The 21,507-nt window shown below is 45.9% G+C and overlaps 1 protein-coding gene and 1 long non-coding RNA gene across 2 annotated transcripts; one reads left to right on the forward strand and one right to left on the reverse strand.

Moving 5' to 3' along the window:
• The first annotated feature begins 1,947 nt into the window (after positions 1-1,947).
• Positions 1,948-15,453, forward strand: fam171a2.S (family with sequence similarity 171 member A2 S homeolog). The gene is given in 8 exon segments (NM_001097759.1): positions 1,948-2,110; positions 6,294-6,521; positions 7,091-7,183; positions 8,569-8,733; positions 10,876-11,052; positions 11,720-11,836; positions 12,765-12,888; positions 13,019-15,453. Coding segments are annotated over 8 exon segments (2,466 nt in total). The 5' UTR covers positions 1,948-1,986; the 3' UTR covers positions 14,457-15,453.
• A 1,617-nt stretch (positions 15,454-17,070) lies between these two features.
• On the reverse strand, positions 17,071-19,452 carry LOC121399157. The gene is made up of 3 exons (XR_005964784.1): positions 18,738-19,452; positions 18,522-18,644; positions 17,071-18,200 (listed from the first exon to the last, which is right to left on the reverse strand). It is a non-coding gene; the product is annotated as an uncharacterized LOC121399157 (long non-coding RNA).
• Positions 19,453-21,507: the final 2,055 nt, after the last annotated feature.

Below are 21,507 nucleotides of genomic sequence, written 5' to 3' on the forward strand. Positions count from 1 at the left end.
AGTTGCCCTTACTTTATACACACCCACTGTGTATATATATATATATGTGTATATATATATATATATATATATATGTATGTGTGTATATAATGTGTGCTTGTGATGTCATCAGCTCTGATAACGGCTTGGTGATGTCATCACATGATTTAGAGCAGGAGAGCCCAATACTTTACTAATGCAGGTTCTACTTTATGATCTACATTCATTGTTGGCGTTCTGGTTTTTTTTTAATATTGATTTATGAGAAAATGTATATTGCGATATTTAACAAACAATTATTTCTTATGAACGAATGAAACGGGAGGGGGATGTAGACAAGCTGTTTGTTAATAGTCTTGAGATCTATTCAGGGTCGGACTGGGCCCATAAGACACCGGCAAAAAAAACGCCGGCCCAGACCGACTGCCCCAGAAAGGAAAATTGGCAATGGCGTGGGTGTGGCGACTATTGCCCCATTTCGTGGAGGTTTGCGTTGTGGGCAGCCCACAATGGACCCCCAGTCCGACCCTGGATCTACTGATCACCAGCTAAAGATCTACTGTCTGATCCAGATCTACTTTTTGGCCACTGCTGATTTAGAGTGTGTGAATTACAAACAATAATAGATGTTTTCATACGAGGGAGCTGCCATATTGCTACATGTGAGTAAAGTCCAACAACTTGTATCAGTTGTATTTAGTGTCAGACTGGGACCAGAAAACCTCCATCTGAGGCCCCACTTTCCACTTTAAGATAGAGATGCACCAATCCAGGATTCGGTTCGGATTCGGCCTTTTTCAGCAGGATTCGGATTCGGACGAATCCTTCTGCCCGGCCGAACCAAATCCGAACCTTAATTTACATATGCAAATTAGGGGAGGGAAATTGCGTGACTTTTTGTCACAAAACAAGGAAGTAAAAAAATGTTCCCCTTCCCACCCCTAATTTATATATGTTCGGATTCGGTTCGGTATTCGGGTGTTCGGCCGAATCCAAAATAGTGGATTTGGTGCATCCCTACTTTAAGCGTCGTTGTTCCCATAAAGAAATAGGGAATGGCCATGAAATAGCCCAAATGGTTTAGGACAGAGACACACGCTGCTGTTTTGGGAGATTAGTGGCCCAGTGACAAATCTCTTCTTCGGGCGACTAATCTCCCCCACCGGCTACAATATAAATCGCCGGCTGGATGACACTTGGATCGCATTGTTTTCTGAAGTCGCCTGAAGTGAGGCGACTTTGGAAAATGAATTGTTCTGACTGCCATCCCGCCGGCGATTTACATTGTAGCTGGTGGGAAGGCAGTTTGGGGAGATAAGTCACTGGGCGACTAATCTCTCCGAATCTGTGTGGCCTGACCCTTAGGGCAGAGACCGACGCTGCTATTTTGGGAGATTAGTCGCCCAGTGACAAACCTCCTCTTCTTCGGGCGACTAATCTCCCCAAACTGCCTTCCCACCGGCCACAATGTAAATCACTGGCGCGTAGCATTCGGCGCACTTAGTTTTCCGGTCGCCCTCATGAGGCAACGTTTTCATTTTAGCCGGTGGAGAACAAGGGGAAGGCAGTTTGGGGAGATTAGTTGCCTGAAGAAGAAATTTGTCACTGGGCGACTAATCTCCCTGAATCTGACCATTAAGGTCTGACACTTAGACGCAAGAGGGCAACTGACACTTGGGCCCAGCAGCAGTTTCCTGCCTGTCCGACACTGGACTTGTATGAGATAAATAAAGGGAATTGTGCTGTTCAGCCATTGGGAGCTGAGCCGAGTCCTGAGCCCATAAAGCGGGAGGGAGGAGGGAGGACTGAATGGCTTTGTACAATGGGCGGCAGGTGGCGCTGCTGAGCTGAGAGCGCGGCTGTCACGTGACCTGCAGTTCCTCGCTGTGGCCGGCAGGTGTCGGAGAGGAAATAGGGGAGGAGCCCGGGAGAGGGCGGGGCAGGCGGAGCCGCTGACAGACTGTGTGAGAGGAATTGAGCTGCGGGAATGGAGGGGTGACGGGAGCCATGGGGCGAGCGCGGGACTCGGGGAAGAGAAGTGGGGGGCCCCCCTGCTCATTTCTGCTCCTTCTTCTGCTCAGCTGCGGGGGGGGCCGAGGCAAATCTCTGCTGGGGGCCGCGGGGGCTCAGGGTAAGTGACAGACAATGGGGGGGGGGCTGCTCTTCTCTCATTGGTCCTTTGGCAGCAAAACTGGGGGTTCAGCTTCAGGAGAGGGGGCTCCATTGTGTTGGTGATGTCATGGGGGGGCTGTAAATGGGTCACGTGATTAGAGGGTTAATGAGACACAAACTCTTATTCCCCCCAATATTCCACTTGTCTCCCCCCATTTCATCGTCACATGGTCTGACTCATCTCATTCCTCTTTATTGGGGAACAATGGGGATTTGATTCTTGTCTGAGGCTGAAGGTTCAACTGTGTCTGTTGTTTTATCTCAGGGACAATTCTGGGTGTTATACACAGACACATAGAGACAGATAGAGACAGAGACATATAGAGAGACATAGAGAGACATATAAAGAGATATAGAGAGAGAGAGTGACATGTAGAGACATATAGAGACATATAAAGCGATAGAGAGACATATAGAGACATGTAGAGAGACATAGAGATAATTTCTGGTCTGTCTGTTGGTCTCTGGCAGGAGGGGGAGTTGGATGTGGTACATTCTCCTTATAGTTGTCTCCTGGGGGTCACACTCACCAGTCCATTACGTGTTACACTCATTACACTAAAGCTTTTTACTCTCTGCAACTCCCAGCAGCCTTCATTAGTCTTGGGCTGTGGGGGGGCCACTTTATGAAGAAGCCGCTATAAATGTGAGGCCAAGACTAGAGAGGGGGCCGGGTGCAGCCCAGACCCCCATGTAGGAGACGTCAGGATGTGGCCGGGAGTTTGGGCAGGAAGGAAGCCTGTTTGGCTCAGTTAGGGCTCAGGCTGTGAAGCTGTGACAGGAGAAGGGGAAGTGTAGAACAATTCAGCCTTACAGAAGGAGTAGTGCGGCCAGGGAACTGCTGATAGAATTGTGATCAGGCTGAACTTTCTAACTGTTTCCCATGTCTGGGGGGGGGGTCGCACCCAACTGTCACCTTGACAGGCTGCCTGGTTGCACCGTCGCATCTCCTGCTCTGATTGGTTGTCGCTGGGAGGAAATGGTGTGAGGAGCAGATGCTGCACTCTCTCTGCACTCTCTACTCTCTCTGCTCTCTCTCTGCACTCTCTCTGTGTGACTCTCTCTGCTCTCTCTCTGCACTCTCTACTCTCTCTGCACTCTCTACTCTCTCTGCTCTCTCTCTGCACTCTCTCAGTCTGACTCCCTCTCATGCCTATTGTGCAGAATCCTTATTGTATTACGTCTCCATAAAGAATCAGCATGTTCCACGGCGCTGTACAATAGGAGGAGCATGAAGCAGACTGTATATATATATATATATATAGAAATATACTGACTCATATATACTGACACATACAGTTTCCCTGTTCTCTGTATCTCCTGCTCATGCCCCTGTCCAACCCAATATGTTCTACCTGTTCCCCATCCCCATCTCTCCTTTGTTTAACTGATCTTCCCTCCTCTGCTGATTCTCCTCTCCCTCCCGGTGCTGCTCTTCCCCTTCATCATCTTCCTCTGACTCCCTCTCTTCTCATTTCCCTCTCTCTGTCCCTCAATCCCCTCCCCTCTCTCTTATTCACTCTCTCTCTCTCATTCTCTCTCTCTCTCTCAGTCTCAGTCTCAGTCTCTCGTGCTCCTTTATTCTCTCCCTTCCTGTTTTCGTCCCTTATTCCTCCATTATTCTCCTGTCTCTCTGATCTCTGCAACGCCAGTCCTGCCAGTTTGGAAGAAATGAATGAGGTCATTACCATGGCAACAGGAACTCTGCCCAATGAATGCCCAGCGGGAGTCCCAACTCCTGTCACTCCCTATGTTGGGTTTTATTTCCCATCGTAACCCAACTGTACATTTATGCATGAGTTATAGGGATTAATAGTAATAATAATAATAGAGTTATAGGGAGGGTATATAGAACAATAGGAGGAGTTATAGGGAGGGTTATATGGAGCAATAGGAGGAGTTATAGGGAGGGTTATATGGAGCAATAGGAGGAGTTATAGGGAGGGGTATATGGAGCAATAGGAGGAGTTATAGGGAGGGGTATATGGAGCAATAGGAGGAGTTATAGGGAGGGTTATATGGAGCAGTAGGAGGAGTTATAGGGAGGGGTATATGGAGCAATAAGAGGAGTTATAGGGAGGAGTATATGGAGTAATAGGAGGAGTTATAGGGAGGGGTATATGGAGCAATAGGAGGAGTTATAGGGAGGGGTATATGGAGCAATAGGAGGAGTTATAGGGAGGGGTATATGGAGCAATAGGAGGAGTTATAGGGAGGGGTATATGGAGCAATAGGAGGAGTTATAGGGAGGGGTATATGGAGCAATAGGAGGAGTTATAGGGAGGGTTATATGGAGCAGTAGGAGGAGTTATAGGGAGGGGTATATGGAGCAATAAGAGGAGTTATAGGGAGGAGTATATGGAGTAATAGGAGGAGTTATAGGGAGGGGTATATGGAGCAATAGGAGGAGTTATAGGGAGGGTTATATGGAGCAATAGGAGGAGTTATAGGGAGGGGTATATGGAGCAATAGGAGGAGTTATAGGGAGGGGTATATGGAGCAATAGGAGGAGTTATAGGGAGGGGTATATGGAGCAATAGGAGGAGTTATAGGGAGGGGTATATGGAGCAATAGGAGGAGTTATAGGGAGGGGTATATGGAGCAATAGGAGGAGTTTCAAGAGGCAGAACCAGGAGCGAGTGCAGGGAAAGTGCTTTCAATTATATTTGGAATTGACTTTCAAACCATTGGAAATGACTAATGAATGTAACCGGGGAGTTGCTGGAGTTCCATTCTCTTGGAATATACAAAATAATATCCCCTATAAATAAATGAATATAAAAGCTACAGACAGAGGGACAGAGAGAGACGGATGAATATAAAGGAATTGTCGGACAGATGAGGAGAGCAGAGAGCTGTGACTGTGGAGGAGACACAATGATATTGGGAATGTTCTCCGTTCAGTTCCCAGTGCCGGGAATGTGAGACACTGATGCTCCCCAACATCCCAGGGGTCCTTAAATAATACTGGGAGGGGCCACATCTATTCCATAGGCCCCAACTGGACTGCCCTAAACCATTGTTGTGTCACATGCTCCTCATGACATCATCCCCTCATTAGTCATCGCATCATTCCCAAGCTGATTTTATGTCATGTGATCCCTTATCCAGAATGACATCACCCAGAAATCTCTGAATTACGGGAAGGGCGTTTCCCATTTTCTCTATAATAAAACTGCAGCTTGTGCTTGATGGGAACTCAACTGCATATTGCTGGCAAAACAATCCTATTGGATTCAGCAGACTTGCGGTATGGAGGTCAAAATAACGTAAAGATCCCTTATCTGGAAAACCCCAGCTCTCAAGCATTCCGGATAATACATCCTATTCCTGTATCTTAAAAAAAAAGTAGAATGCAAATAATGGGATCATAGTTCCCCTTTAAAGGAATGACTGGCCTTTAGGTTCAATTTTAGTACAGGTATGGGACCTGTTATCCAGAATGCACGGGACACGGGGTATTCTGGGTAATGGATCTTTCTGTAATTTGGATCTTCATACTAGAAATTCATATAAACATGAAATAAACCCAATAGGCTGGTTTTGCTTCCAATAAGGATTAATTATATCTTAGTTGGGATCAAGTACAAGCGACTGTTTTATTATTACACAGAAAAAGGAAATTGTTTTTTAAACATTGGATTATTTGATTATAACGGAGTCTATGGTAGACAAGCTTTCTGGATAACGGGTTTCCGGATAACGGATCCCATACCTGTAGGTTATAGAATAGACTGTTCTTCGCAACTTTTCGATTGGTCTTTATTTTTTCTTTGTTATGCATTCCTCTTTGAAATGACCCCGGCAGCCAAAAAAAAACGATTGCTCTCTGGAATTCTATCATTTTATTGTTATTTTTTGTTTGTTATCTTTCTATTTTAGCCCTCTCCCAGTCTCTCCTTCAAACCACTGGCAGGTTGCTAAGTTACATTGGACCCTAGCAACCAGACAGCTGCAGAAATTTCAAACTGGAGAGCCGCTGCTCCAAAAAACGAAATCATTCCAAAAAAATCCCGACCAATTGCAAATAGCGCTGATGCTAAATGTTAATTTAGAAGTTAACAACCCAGAGAAATGTCCAGCCTTCTGTCTGTCTCCCAGTAAGTGACGGGACCCCCTTTCCCCTGTTTTTTTTTCTGCAGACTTCCATATTAAAGTGCAAGTGTATGAGAACGGGGACCTGTCGCCTTTGGCCTCGGCAGCGGTGGAAATATTCGGCAATCAGAGTTCATTAGCGTCGGGGGTCACTGATCAGGATGGAGTGGCCGTATTGGGGATCAGCTACAGACTGGGCACGTGGGTGCTGGTTTCGGCCACCAAGAGAGGCTTCGTCACTAACTCTGTTCCCTGGCGGGTGGACAGACTCCCACGTAAGGGCCGACCGACGGGAATTGGGGGGTCGCTGCACTCATAACCCTTCATTGTAATTGGCTGCAAACGGGCCCTTCCCTTCTGTATAAAACAGGCAGGTCCCATAATGTTCTTGTTGAAGCGCAAATCCCAGCGAATCAGATATCATTGTGTAACGTAGAGACCTCACAATAGAGATATAGGCACAATCTTTATTTCCCAGAGACAAATACGTGACTAGGGCTGCCCCTGTGCTTGGAGAATGGGGTCCCCGTTATGTCACCTTTTCCCTGGAGTGTCTTTCCCTTTATTTTGCTCCATTATCAGCGGATGTCTCAGACTTTCTATTATAAGACAGAAACACAATGATGCCCAGTCATTCCCCACATCTTCCCTTGTGTTTCCTTCTGAGCTTATATCTCTGAACTTCTCTTTTCCTTACCCTTATTTACCCCTATTTACCCTTATTTACACACAGCCCCTCATATTGCATTTAATTCCCTCACCGTCTCCCCTGACTCTTCTCTCTAATGAATCAAACTCCTTTATTGTGTATTATTTGTGTATTAATTTCCCTTCTGTGTTGCAGTTTATGCCTCAGTCAGTCTCTACCTGGTACCTGAGCGACCGGCGACTCTCATTTTATATGAAGATATTGTACAGATCCTGCTGGGCTCCCCAGGTAGGTGCCTATACACAACAAGAGATCTTTTTGTTTCCCCAGGTAGGTGCCTATACACAGGACCGCCATCAGAAATCACAGGGCCCAATACGACAAAATTTCCTGGGCTGCACCCACCGCAAACCCCACCTACAGTTCTGCCCTCCCCACCCCAGAGGTCCGCCCCCCACCACACAGTAAAAAAATAAAAAAAAATATTGGTGGCTAGGGTTCCCACATGTTAATAAAAAATAAAAAGATATTGGTGGTCAGGGCCCCCCATAAAAAAAACATTTGTGGCCAGGGGCCCCCGCATTAAAAAATATTGGTGGCTAGTACCCCACATGAGAAAAAAAAATTGGTGGTCAGGGCTCCCTCCCCCACATTATGAGAAAATTGGTGGCCAGGGCCCCTTAAACGTCCATGCCTTCCCGAAGCCAGCAGCTCTCAGAAAGTTGGGGGGCCTGGCTAATCAAGTAAGTGTGGCATGGCCGGGCCCCCCCTTACCCTCTGGGCCCCCTACAACTCTTCCCCCTGTCCCCCCCTGATGGCTGCCCTGTCTATACACTACAAGAGACCTCTGGGCCCCAGGTAGGTGCCTATACACAAGAGACCTAGGGCTGCAGCTTGTCTGTAATATAAGCTGATGCTACAGGTTTACTAATTATTAAATTCTAATGCTAATTGCACTGGTTTCTGTGCTGCCATGTAGTAATTATGTGTATTAATTACTAATCAGCCTTATATTGTGACATTTCTATTCTATGTGTACTGTATATTATGAGTGGGTCCCTAAGCTCAGTAAGTGACAGCAGCACAGAGCATGTGCAGTGAATCAGCAGAAAAGAAGATGGGGAGCTACTGGGGCATCTTTGGAGACACAGATCTTTACTGCTATGGGCTGTGGTTGCCTTGGGCTGGTACAGAAGCACAAAACATCATGTACAACATTTCTACCTACTTCTTTATTTAGGCTTTAGTTCTCCTTTAAATGGCAGCTGAGCTGAACAGATTATGAATATGTTGCTGATGTTGTGCCCGTAAACCCTTGTACAGGGATAGGATCCATTATCCAGTAAGCTCTATATTACAGCAAGGCCCTCTCCCATAGAAAAGTATTACCTTTTTCTGTGTAATAATAAAACAGTCGCTTGTACTTGATCCCAACTAAGATATAATTAATCCTTATTGGAGGCAAAACCAACCTATTGGCTTTATTTCATGTTTATATGATTTTCTAGTAGACTTAAGGTACGAAGATCCAGACTACAAAAAGATCTGTTATATGGAAAACCCCAGGTCCTGCACATTCTGGATAACAGGTCCTATACCTGCACTTATAGAGTCACAGGTAAAGCACTTTCTGCTTGTGTCAGTGACTCCTCAGATAACCTTTCTCCCATCAGGTGCTCGCAGTCAGCCCTGGGTCCAGTTCCAGAGAAAAGCCGCCCGATTGCCCCGATCCTCCACCTACAACCAGCTCACCTCCTCCCTTACCACCGCCAGCACCCGGCACCAGATGAGAGGATTCCCAGCATTCATCGGGACCGAGCCAGAGAGCGCCAATGGAGGTAAGTTACCATACTGACATACGGACAGAGACAGTGTACAGACGGCGGGTCACTTACTTATGTAATAAAAGGCACTAGGTTGCCCAGGGGCAGTAACCCATAGCAACCAATCAGCAGGTAGAAGGTCACCTGTTTAAAAAGAAGCATTTTATTAGTTGCTATGGGTTACACACACAACACATTTGTAGATGGGCATCATGGCTCCAACAATGGAGGTGTCTGAGGAGCTCAGAAAAGACTTGTTGATGCCCATAAAGCTGGAGAAGGTCACAAGACTCTCTCTCTAAAGAGTTTGGACTCCACCAATCCACAATCAGACAGACTGAGTAGAAATGGAGGGAATTCAAGACTGTTGTTGCCCCGCCCAGAAGTGGTTGCTCATCAAAGGTAAGTCCAAGTGGCTTCTAATAGCCCGAGAGGTTACTATGGAACCCAGGGCAACTTCTAAGCAACTGAAGGCCTGGCTCACATTGGCCAACGTTGATGTTGATGAGTCCACCATCCGGAGAACACTGAACAGCGATGGAGCCACTGCTCTCCCCCCAAAAATATTGCTGGCATCTAAAGATTATGTGGACAAACTAGAAGGATATTGGAAGACTTTTTTGTGGACAGATGAAGCCAAAATAGATCTTTTTGGCTTTAAATGAGGAACATTAGGGTAGCCATACACTATCTCTATATGTCCACCTAAGGCAGGACAATACCATGGGAATGGGCTCCGATGGGACATGGACCTCATCAACTAGTCAACGTTGTCCTCAATCATTAGCAAAATCAAACCTGCCCCATTGATACGTGGCCGACTTTTGCCGCAACATCGGTCGGGCAGGCCCCATACACAGAGAGATCAGCTGCTGAATCAGACTAAAGGACCCGAATGAGCCCGTGTATGGCAACTTTACATCTGGAGAATGAAAAACTCTCCAGCATAAGAACCGAATCCCACCTGGGACACATATTGGCGGGAGTGATCTGGTTTGGGTTTTGCTGCCTCTGGCCAGGGGCATCATTAATGGAACAATGAAATCTAAATTCCAAATTACTCCACATTCTCGGATTTAACATCCGTTATCAATACTGAGATTAACTGACCCCTGCATTGTTTACACCTCATTGACAGTGTAATCCCCTCAGACAGAGGAACACTATCATTGTGTCACTGTATGTAGCTCTGTATTAGCTGTTCCCTGTGTGTGTGTCGTACTCTTGCAGCCCTTGTGAGCACATCAGTTGGACAGCACTGGTGTATATAATATATTATTATTATCACATGCTGAATCTTACTCAGCACTCCCAGGACTCAAGTTTAAGGGACACTTATAATATCTTTCTCTACATCATACTAAGGTGGACAGCCCCTTTAAAGCTACTGGAGCAAAGGTAACATTGCCTGCAGGTATGATGGCATCAGATGTTTGCAGTTGGCTAATTGGTTACTAGAACTTAAGCTGAAGGGCCACAGATTGGACTTGCCTTTATCTCCTATCAGGTCTGTCCCACCTCTTTCCTTAAAGGGGATGTAAAGGCAAAAAAAAAAAAATTTTAATGAAAAAGAAACCTATCTCCAATAATTGTCCCTTCATTTACTGCTGTGGATAGGAATTGTCAGACGGTCCCTAACTGCTCTGCAGGGAAACAATCATATTTATGAACAGCAGGGGGAGCCCCCGCCTTACTTCCCAGCCATGCAGAACTCAAGCAGCTTTTTTTGTTTCCCTGTAGAGCAGCCGGCGACTGTGTAGAGATTTGTATTGGATTTTATTTTTGCCTTTACATCCCCTTTACTGTTTCCAACTCCAGCTGCAGGGACAGAGATCATGGAGCCAGATTTAAACAGATAAACTGGGATTCTATTTGGAGGATTATTTTGCTGCAGCCACTGGTTCTGCAGAGTTGGAGAACGTTTGTATTAAACAATACAAAAACTATAAAATCCACATTAGATTACATGACAACACAGGACCCAGTGCAGTCTGTATATTCTGATTATTAATCAGTCTTGTGTATCGGCTTCTGGCAGATATTATTTGACTTGTGCTGTTTTGATCATTTATGACGATGTTTAGTATACAAAATACAGCATTTCTAGCCTTATCCTATTTTACACTTTACTTCTCCTTTAATCCCCTTTCTCTCCAGGTAACACAAGTTGGGTGGAGCTTCTCCCGGTGGCGGCGATCAGTGTCCATTTGTTCAGCGGCAACGGATCAGAAGTTCATCTGTCCGGTCCTGTCCAACTGTCTCTCCCTCTCCCCCCCGAATCCGGTTTAACCACATCGAGCAGCGTCCCTGCCTGGAGATACGAGCCTAAAGTTGGTACGTCCTCATTGGGCATTAACTTCTCTTCCGCATCCTCCCGACCAATCGCTGAAGTCCAGACACACAAACACGCAATGATTTATCCCAAGAGGAGTCCATTGTCCCTCAGTCCTGACCGGCACTTTATATATTTATATATTCTGCATTACTAGGGAACTAGTGTTTCAGTGATTCATATCAATGTATGGTTGCCAGGGGAATAAACTAAAAACACACAATTAATAGTAAATGAAGACCAATTGCAAATTATCTCAGAATATCCCTCTCTACATTATACTAAACGTTCATTTAAAGGTGAATGAATCCCTTTAATGTCATTGATGTACAGACTGGCGACGAATGACCAGATCCTGAAACATCGGTTATTTTAATGTAAATATTATATGTTTTTTACATGAGAGCTGAGAATTATTGTGTGTCCAGAACACTTGGGGCAGTTGAGATCTGAACAATCCGTCCCCAATGAGTCTTCACTGAGAAATTCCCTCTAAAATAAATGTATATAAATAAGTTTATATAATAAAAACATCCTTTTCCTGACATTTCCTATTCCCTAATCAGGACTGAGCGACAATTATCTCCTCTTGGGATAAATCATTTTTCTACAATTATATGAGAGAAGAAGGGTTGAGCTGTGACTGATCCTGGTGTTGTTGTTCCGTAGGTGTTTGGATCCGCAGTGGGATGGGATTGGTGAGGAGAGATGGGCAGCAGCTTTACTGGTCTTTTGTGTCGCCCAAACTTGGATACTGGGCAGCGGCAATTCCTTCTTCTGGGCGAGGTGAGACATCTCTCTATCATATGGCATTGGTGATCACCTCCACAGACACTGAGCAGTAAATGTAGATCTCTCTCTAGCCATCTCTCTTCTCTCTCTCATCTCTCTCTAACCATCTCTCTCTGTCTCTCTACCCACCTCTCTCATCTTTCTCTCATCTCTTCCTCTATCCATCTCTCTATGTCTCTCTATCCATCTATCTCATCTCTCTCTGTCTCTCTACCCATCTCTCTCTCATCCCTCTCTGTCTCTGTACGCATCTCTCTCATCTTTCTCTGTCTCATCTCTCCCTCTATCCATATCGCTCTCTATGTCTCTCTATCCATCTATCTCTACCCATCTCTCTCATCTTTCTGTGTCTCTATCCATCATTCTCTCTCCTCATCTCTCTATGTCTTTCTATCCATCTCTCTCTCTCTCATGTGTCTCTCATCTCTATCTATGTCTCTCTATCCTTCTCTCTCTCCTCATCCCTCTCTACCCATCGCTCTCTCATCTCTCTCTCTATGTCTCTCTTCCCATCTCTCTCATCTTTCTCTCTCCATCTTTCCCTATCCATCTCTCTCTCATCTCTTTCCCTATCCATCTTTCTCTATCCATCTCTCTCATCTCTCCCTCTATCTGTGTCTCTCTATCCATCTCTCTCTCTATACATTCATCCCTCTCTATATCCATCTCTATCTCTTCATATCTCTCTCTATCTTTCTATCCACCTCTCTCTCTACACACTAAGACTTTCTAGATGAACGGTCTCCGTCTTATAGTTCTCATTCTAACACCTCTATTACACATGACTTTAAAGTTAATTTCAAATCACTTAGGTCAAAGCATCGTTGTGATGGGTTTCCACACTCTCAGCACAATCCATCCCAAAAACCTTCTCCCTGATCTTGTTCCTAGACGTCTCACTGTGAGTCACTTTCCCTCCTAGGCATGTTGTCCTTAATGAGCGGAGTGGACATTGCTGGATATCACACAATCTTCCTGCTCTCCATTCTGGGAGCTTTGACTCTGCTGGTGCTCATCCTGCTCTGCCTCCTGATCTATTACTGCAGGTACTGGTTGTTACTCCCTCAGATCATTTGGGTTTGCTCTACTTCTCCAGTCTCTCGTACCCCACCCCCTCTTTTTCACCTCATGTCTGTTTCTAGTCCTCATTTCTAATTCTCTAATATTTTACTGCAGGCGACGATGTTTGAAACCGAGGCAACAGCACCACAAACTACAACTTTCGGGTCTGTCAGAACCCAAACGGGACCAGGCGACCTCCACTTCCCGTCTTAACCTCATCAGCACCAGCCACTTGGATTCTACATCCACAGCCGACAGTGACCTACGTACTCCAGTTCTGAGATCTGCCTTCTCGTCCCGAGAGGACTTCTGCAAATCTGGAGGTCGCTCTTCATTTCAGCATTCGGCCGACACGCTTCCTCTGAGGCCTGGCTCTAGAGATGAATATCCGTTAAAGTCTGCCCGTTCTGGAGACTTGTTGGAGTCAGAAGATTCTAAAAGAGGCTATGGTACAGGTGGCAAGGGGCAGCAGAGAAGACGAGGGGGCAGAGGAGGGGTTCGAGATCCACCTCCATCACCTCCTCCACTTCCTCCTCCCTTTAAACATGTCATAGGGGATTCAAAGCCTCCAGATTATCTGATGACACAGTCAGCAGATCCCCTTTCACGACCTACCTCCCTTACACAACCCGGGCAGTTTATATTTTGTGGATCCATTGACCATATGAAGGAGGGTAGCTATCGACACGCCATGCCCACATTAGTGATCCCAGCTCATTACATGAGGTTGTCTTCTGAAGAGAATCAAGGCGGGCAAGGAGAAGAACAGTCTGAGAGCGAGTCTGGTTCCACTCAGGTCTCTCACGCCCACCACTTTGCTCCACAAGACCATGCCCAACGACAACAACTTCTTCAACAAGGCCACGGTTATCAGCAGGGGGCAACTGCTTCCTCACAAGATCAAGAGGGTAAAGGCTGGGGAAATCATGGCTCAGTTACCATTCCAGTGGTCTTCAACGAGTCCACCATGGCTCAGCTGAATGGAGAGCTTCAAGCTTTGACAGAAAAGAAACTATTGGAACTTGGGGTCAAACCTCACCCAAGGGCTTGGTTTGTGTCTCTGGATGGGCGTTCCAATGCCCAGGTGCGCCACTCATACATTGACTTGCAGGCTGGAGACAAGACTCGCAGCAATGATGCCAGTTTGGACTCGGGCGTAGATGTCAATGAGATTAAAGTGAAGCTGGGTCCGGAGGAAAGAAGTGGAAAAGCACAACTTCAGCCCTCTAATCTAACCTATTCCAAGTTGGTCTTTGCAGAGGAAGGGGAGCAGAGCCTGAGTGAAAGTCGGACCGGGGGTGGCTGTTCACCTGAAGACAGCTCTCTCACTCCACTTCTGGATGAAGGCTCAGAGACCTGCCTTCCCATGAGCAGGAGGGGACGAAGCCGGGGTGACAGTTCCCGTAGCAGCACCAGTGAGTTACGAAGGGATTCAATGACTAGCCCAGATGAGGACCTCAACGATCAGTCAGAAGGTGGCGATGACCAAGATAAGAAGAGTCCTTGGCAGAAACGAGAAGAGAGGCCACTAATGGTGTTTAATGTGAAATAAGACATATAATAACATTCTGGATTTCCATGTTGTGTAAAGAACACTGAACCCCAAAAGACTATAGAAAGGGGTTGTCCCCTGTAACTGAAGAGACTGGTTGGTGTCCTTAACTCCTCTCCTTGCTGGTGGGAGATGCAGCTCCAGTACTGGAGAGCTTCAGTGTCTACGGTCAGGAGGCCAGTGTAAGACTGTACCACAGGCAAGTAGAGATTTCATGTTCTATACCCACAGATTTACGGGATCAGACACCATGAAGCCCAACACGTCATTGTAGAAGAAGATTGTCATTCCTTCTGCTGGGAGTCTGTGAAGCCAAGGCTGAGACCCTCAGTAGGCCTGAACCCTCATGGAGACACTTGCTGAGGCTGGACATGGAGCTTCAGACTTTTGTATAACCCAAGGCAGATAGGAATTTGGGGGGGGGGTTAGTGGCCTTTGGGGTGAACCTGGCTCTTCGTTGCAGTGCATTTTTGGCCAATTACATGCAGCATCTAACTGTATGACCCATGCATTGTGGTGCTTGTATTTCATTTGTGGGATGTCTAGAAGTGATCACTTGCAACACAATCTGAACTCTTGATGTGACCCTGTTAGGCCATATTTGTATTGTGACCTATGACACCTGTATTTTAATCCCACAGCACCAGGCTACAGTGGAGATTCGTATAGACAAAGCAGTACAAGAGCAGGTAGGGATCCTCTAGTTGTCATTGCTTCAGAGAGATATTGGGGTGCAGCTGTTCTTCAGTTCTATTCTATTAATGCGCTACTGCATTAGCAGTCTGGGAGCAGTGTATTATGGGTGTTGATTTGGTTCTGCTCATTCATAGGATGTTCTCTAACCCTTTGCTCTGGGCTGAAGTAGGTCCATATTGATGTTTAAAGCTGATGCATCAACCTTCAGGTGAGTTCCTTCCCATGAAAGTAGCACAAAAGGGCCTAGTTGTCATTTGTGGACTCAGATTTGGTACAAATTATTAATAAAAAAGTGAAACAAGGTGTGGTTTGGAATTAAATATTGGAATTAGAGTGAGGACTTACCTGAGCAGCAGCTCTTGTGCAAGGAACCAACACAACAAGAGCTTGTCACCTCCATAAAACAATACAAGGAACCACAACATTACAATAAACATAAACACACCTCCTGGTTGGTTGCAGAGACCCCCCCTAATGGTTGCCATGGATACAGCACAGGCCTATGGGAGGAAGCTTGAGTCAGGCATTTGCTCCTATTGGGATAACAGGTCCTAAACTGCCTATTCACAGGTAAGATACCAACTGCCAATGGCACATAAGTATCCGGATCTGTAGGAGCAGCCATCAATGCTCAACTAGAGAAATACAAATTGGCAGGAAATCTAGAGGCACAGTAGTTTGGTTTTTTTTTAATAAAAATGCCATACATAAGGCCTCTAACCATGTATATAGATAGTATAATGAATACACAGCCAGTATAATGTAGAGCCAGCTGAGCCCTGCCCACAAGAGGCTTTTTGGAAGAGCATAAACCCCCCAAACAAAGCCATTTTGTATTTAAATGTATAAAACCAAAAATAAGATTACAAGAATGACATTAGAAGTAACAATAGAGTGCAACTGCTTCGTCCATTCATAGCAGAGGAGAGAGTCACCCAAAGTTTAGATGCCATCACACACCCAGAGTCTAGATCCCGTCACTCACCCAGAGTCTAGATCATGTCACTCACCCAGAGTCTAGATCCTGTCACTCACCCAGAGTCTAGATCCTGTCACTCACCCAAAGTCTAGACCCCGTCACTCACCCAGAGTCTAGACCCAGTCACTCGCCCAGAGTCTAGATCCTGGCACTCACCCAGAGTCTATATCCCGTCACTCACCCAAAGTCTAGATCCCATCACTCACCCAGAGTCTAGATTTTATCACTCACCCAAAATCTAGATCCCGTCACCCAAAGTCTAGATCCTATCACTCACCCAGAGTCTAGATCCTGGCACTCACCCAGAGTCTAAAGCCCGTCACTCACCCAAAGTCTAGATCCCATCACTCACCGAGAGTCTAGATCCTGTCACTCATCCAGAGTCTAGATACCGTCACTCACCCAAAGTCTAGATCCCATCACTGACCCAGAGTCTAGATCATGTCACTCACCAAAGTGTAAATACAACAGTTCCACGAGCCTCCAAGTCCTCGACAACACGTCTGTCCATCAGAGCAATAGGTCCGAGCATCACACCAGACATAATCCAGTCTCTGAGCTGAGGTTCCACTGGGGGAAATCTTTGCAGCTTTTTTGGGGGGGCAAGTCACAAGTCCCAGCAGCCAAGTTACAGGTGTAGCCAGTGGGACAGCAGTGCTGATCAGAGCAACAAACCACCTGGAAGTGACAGGGACTTCAAGGCAGTCTTAGAGGCACATTTATCAAAGGTTAAATTAATGTGAGTTTTTAAAAACTCCCCTAAACTCCTATGAACTTGAAATTCAACCAATCGAAATTAAAAAAAAAAAAAGTGAATAGAAAGACCCAAAAATGTAATTGAAATCTCAAATTTTACCAAAAAGTCAGGAAAGCTGCAAACTCAAGTGATCCCTGGACCTCTTTGATTTAAACAGCAATTCAGCAGGTTTTTGGTGGCAAATAGTACAATTTAAGTTCTTAAAAGGGTCAGAGAAGGATAAATCTCAAAAATCTAGAGATTTTGAAAAACTCAAATTGAAAAAAACCCAAAAAACTTCCTAATAAAATGACAGTTTTGACAGTTTTTCAAATTCAACCCCTTAATGTGTGAAAGATCTACTGGATTAAACAAGAATGAGAGAAACAGCAAGACCTTTACTTACCTCCTGCAATGGGCAACAACTCCAGTCTCCCCCTTCTCCAGGGCAACAGGTGGTACCAGATGGGCAAGAGTGGCTTTTGTCACACCAGTTGCCATCAGAGGACAGAGCCGGGACCTTCATGAGCCACGGGAGAGAGAGCCGGCCCAGCACACAGGTGCCACGTGTATCACAGGTAAAGCCCTGGGGGCAGCAGTGCCAGTGATCAGAGCAGCACTAGAGGGAACATGGCAGGTGCCAAAAAGCAGTACATGAGTCCGGGGCTCAGTAGCCACAGAGGAGCAGTCTAAATCACACTTCTGGCAGCACCAATAGGATTAGGACTGTTGGGGTCTCACAAGACAAAAAGGGGCCCAATAGCTTAGTTTGAGAATATGCCTCAACTCCCTTTAGAGTCACCTATTTAGTTTGTGCAGCCATTTAGGAGACCACTACCCCATCTGCAGTCAGAATTTTCATATGAACAGAGCGGGCCCAATCAGGACAAAGAAGAGGCATTGATCTGTTCAGTATTTGCCTCATTAATACAAAGTTCCCATAAGTCCCCTCTGCAGGGTAATGGCAGCTCCCACCTGCGCTATAGTGAAACATCCCCACACCCCAGACTACATGCGGCAGAAGGAGTCGTTGCATTTCACTGTGGTACCTGCAAAGACCTGGTCAGGAGTGTCACTCAAATTGTTACAGGGCCATTGGCAGAAGAAGCGATTGGCTGCCACATTTTACCAATGTCTCTTTAGACTGCACACAGAGCTTACAGTTAATGCCATGGTCTGTTGAGAACTCAAGGTCTGTAAGTTGCCTTCACATGTTCCTGTGGGTCAGTCCATACAATGTCTGTAAGTCCAGGATTCTAGGGCTTTACATTAACCAGAGCTCGGCTCACTGCACTATTTTGCTTTGTAGAAGGAGGAGACGAGCAATTACCATCTGGATGGGAGAAATAGGTGACAGTTAGTAGTTGTAGGTGTTGGTGGAACATTGCAAAGAGTTACAGCTTTTAGCTCCAGCTATGTGAACCAGACCAACTGACGGTTCAAGCCTTGTACCATGTAGAAGTATGGAGTACGTTGGTCATTTAAAGTACCAAAAGCAGTAAGATTGGTGTGGGTGCTTTATAAGTAATCTGTACTTTAAATGACCAACGTACTCCATACTTCTATATGGTACAACCGTCAATGCTTTTCCAGGCAGGAGCCAAAGTGAAGTGTTGCTAGACCTGGTCCTACCATCACCCCCTTCTACACTTACCTTCTTGTTTCAGAGCTGGAGTCTTGCTGAACCAGGGGATGGAGAGCCCCCCACTCATACACTGTGATCCAGAGCAGATGTATCCAGGGGGCAGCAGTGCTCATGGTCATCACAACACACAGCCTGGTTGGAGGGAGACAGAAGGAATTGGTGAAAAGGAAATATGACAGTTTCCTCAGAGGGAAGGAGATTTATAGGTTGGTTCCAAGTTCATACCTGCGCTATAGGGCAACATCCCCAGGAGACAGCAGGTTTGTCCATCTGGGCAGCTGTACATGTCGTCACACTTTACGTCACTGGCTACAGTAACATGGAAGAAGAAAGCGAGAACAGAAATGTGACAGTTCCTCTCAAGTTTAGTCCATACTATTGACCCAACTACAACAGCAGTCCATGTGAATAAAGCACAAATGCTAAAAGCTACATGGGAGTTCCATAGTTACACCAGCCTGTGACCCCTTTAAGTGGAAGGCTCCATTAGTAGTCGCTCCAGCTGCTCTCTATACTATCCACCAAACGTAACCCACAGACTCCCCAACACCGGATCTACCAACTCTATCCCGAGGTGGAACCACACAGATGTGCAGTCATTGAAGTTTAGATTTAAACCTACAGCTTGGAAAACTCTTCAACCCACCAATCAAGTGTCTCCTACCCACCCTCATGGGCCAGAGCTGGAGTCTTGAGGAGCCAAGGGATGGAGTGTTCCTCTCTTGAGCATTTGCCCAGGGATGAGAGAAAACCCTCTGCAGGGAGACGGATCAGGAGCTGCAGTAACCACAAGAGGGGCAGCAAGTTGCACTTGTGCATCAGATACAGAACCCCCCGTCTCTACCCAACACTTGAGATGAGCCCCGTCATCAACTGGAATAAATGGTTAAACAGTAAAGTTAATTATAAGTGAAGTTTATCAGCCTGACACTTTCCATCCCCTCAGTTCTGACTTTGGAGAGAAAGTAGCAGAAAGCAGCAAAGAGAAGCGTCCTGTGAAGGAGCAGGCAAGGCAGTTGCTACAATTAGTTGGAGGCGCAGCAGCAGTGAAATTAGAATAATACAGTTGTGCAACAGCCCAATGTCGGCTTTAAGTCTCCTTTGATAAAATACTGTATTCAGTAACAACAAGCCCTTGAACTTAACCTGCTCTCACCTTGGCACAGGCCCCAGTTGCCCCTCCTCTGTCCAAACGTATGAATGTTATTCAAGTATTTTTATACTATTTATATATAAATATGCCTTACTATCTCTTCCTCACTTGTGGGACTTCACTTCCTCTACCCGACCCAGTTAAATAAGCAGAATAAATGTCTACATCTGACACAAGTGAACTGAAAATATAAACCAATAAAGTCTGATGTGTCAACACTGAAATAAACAGTAAAACAGAGGGATGGGCTTTTACCTTACTGACTTTCTGCTTCTCCCAAATGTAATGAAGAATGTGGCCTTTAATCTGGACATGTTCATGGAAGTGCCAGTAACACCAGGAGTAGACGCTGTGTATTTTATGGCAGCACATTTGCTTTCTTCCATCTCTTGCCTAAAAAACAAACAGTAGAAATAGAAACTTGGAAAGAAGCAGAAACGAGAAGCAAGTGCCAATAGAGGGAGCTCTAGTACCTCCATCTCACACAGAGGCCTGTCACTTGTCTTGTCTAGGCCAGAGTATATTAGTAGGGAGAGATGTGTCTATAGTAACAGTGGATAATAGTCTCTGGGAAGGGAGTGTGACTGTGGGATAGCAGGTATAGTAGGGAGAGATGTGTCTATAGTAACAGTGGATAATTCTCTGGGAAGGAGTGTGACTGTGGATAGCAGGTATAGTAGGGAGAGATGTGTCTATAGTAACAGTGGATAATAGTCTCTGGGAAGGGAGTGTGACTGTGAGATAGCAGGTATAGTAGGGAGAGATGGTGTCTATAGTAACAGTGGATAATAGTCTCTGGGAAGGGAGTGTGACTGTGGGATAGCAGGTATAGTAGGGAGAGATGTGTCTATAGTAACAGTGGATAATAGTCTCTGGGAAGGGAGTGTGACTGTGGATAGCAGGTATAGTAGGGGGAGATGTGTCTATAGTAACAGTGGGATAATAGTCTCTGGGAAGGGAGTGTGACTGTGGGATAGCAGGTATAGTAGGGAGAGATGTGTCTATAGTAACAGTGGGATAATAGTCTCTGGGAAGGGAGTGTGACTGTGGATAGCAGGTATAGTAGGGAGAGATGGTGTCCTATAGTACAGTGGGATAATAGTCTCTGGGAAGGGAGTGTGACTGTGGGATAGCAGGTATAGTAGGGGGAGATGTGTCTATAGTAACAGTGGGATAATAGTCTCTGGGAAGGGAGTGTGACTGTGGGATAGCAGGTATAGTAGGGAGAGATGGTGTCTATAGTAACAGTGGATAATAGTCTCTGGGAAGGGAGTGTGACTGTGGGATAGCAGGTATAGTAGGGAGAGATGGTGCCTATAGTAACAGTGGATAATAGTCTCTGGGAAGGGAGTGTGGACTGTGGGATAGCAGGTATAGTAGGGAGAGATGGTGCCTATAGTAACAGTGGATAATAGTCTCTGGGAAGGGAGTGTGACTGTGGGATAGCAGGTATAGTAGGGAGAGATGGTGCCTATAGTAACAGTGGATAATAGTCTCTGGGAAGGGAGTGTGACTGTGGGATAGCAGGTATAGTAGGGAGAGATGGTGCCTATAGTAACAGTGGATAATAGTCTCTGGGAAGGGAGTGTGACTGTGGGATAGCAGGTATAGTAGGGAGAGATGGTGCCTATAGTAACAGTGGATAATAGTCTCTGGGAAGGGAGTGTGACTGTGGGATAGCAGGTATAGTAGGGAGAGATGGTGCCTATAGTAACAGTGGATAATAGTCTCTGGGAAGGGAGTGTGACTGTGGGATAGCAGGTATAGTAGGGAGAGATGGTGCCTATAGTAACAGTGGATAATAGTCTCTGGGAAGGGAGTGTGACTGTGGGATAGCAGGTA

The sequence above is a fragment of the Xenopus laevis genome, chromosome 9_10S (assembly GCF_017654675.1).
Source record: "Xenopus laevis strain J_2021 chromosome 9_10S, Xenopus_laevis_v10.1, whole genome shotgun sequence".
Classification (NCBI taxonomy): Eukaryota; Metazoa; Chordata; class Amphibia; order Anura; family Pipidae; genus Xenopus; species Xenopus laevis.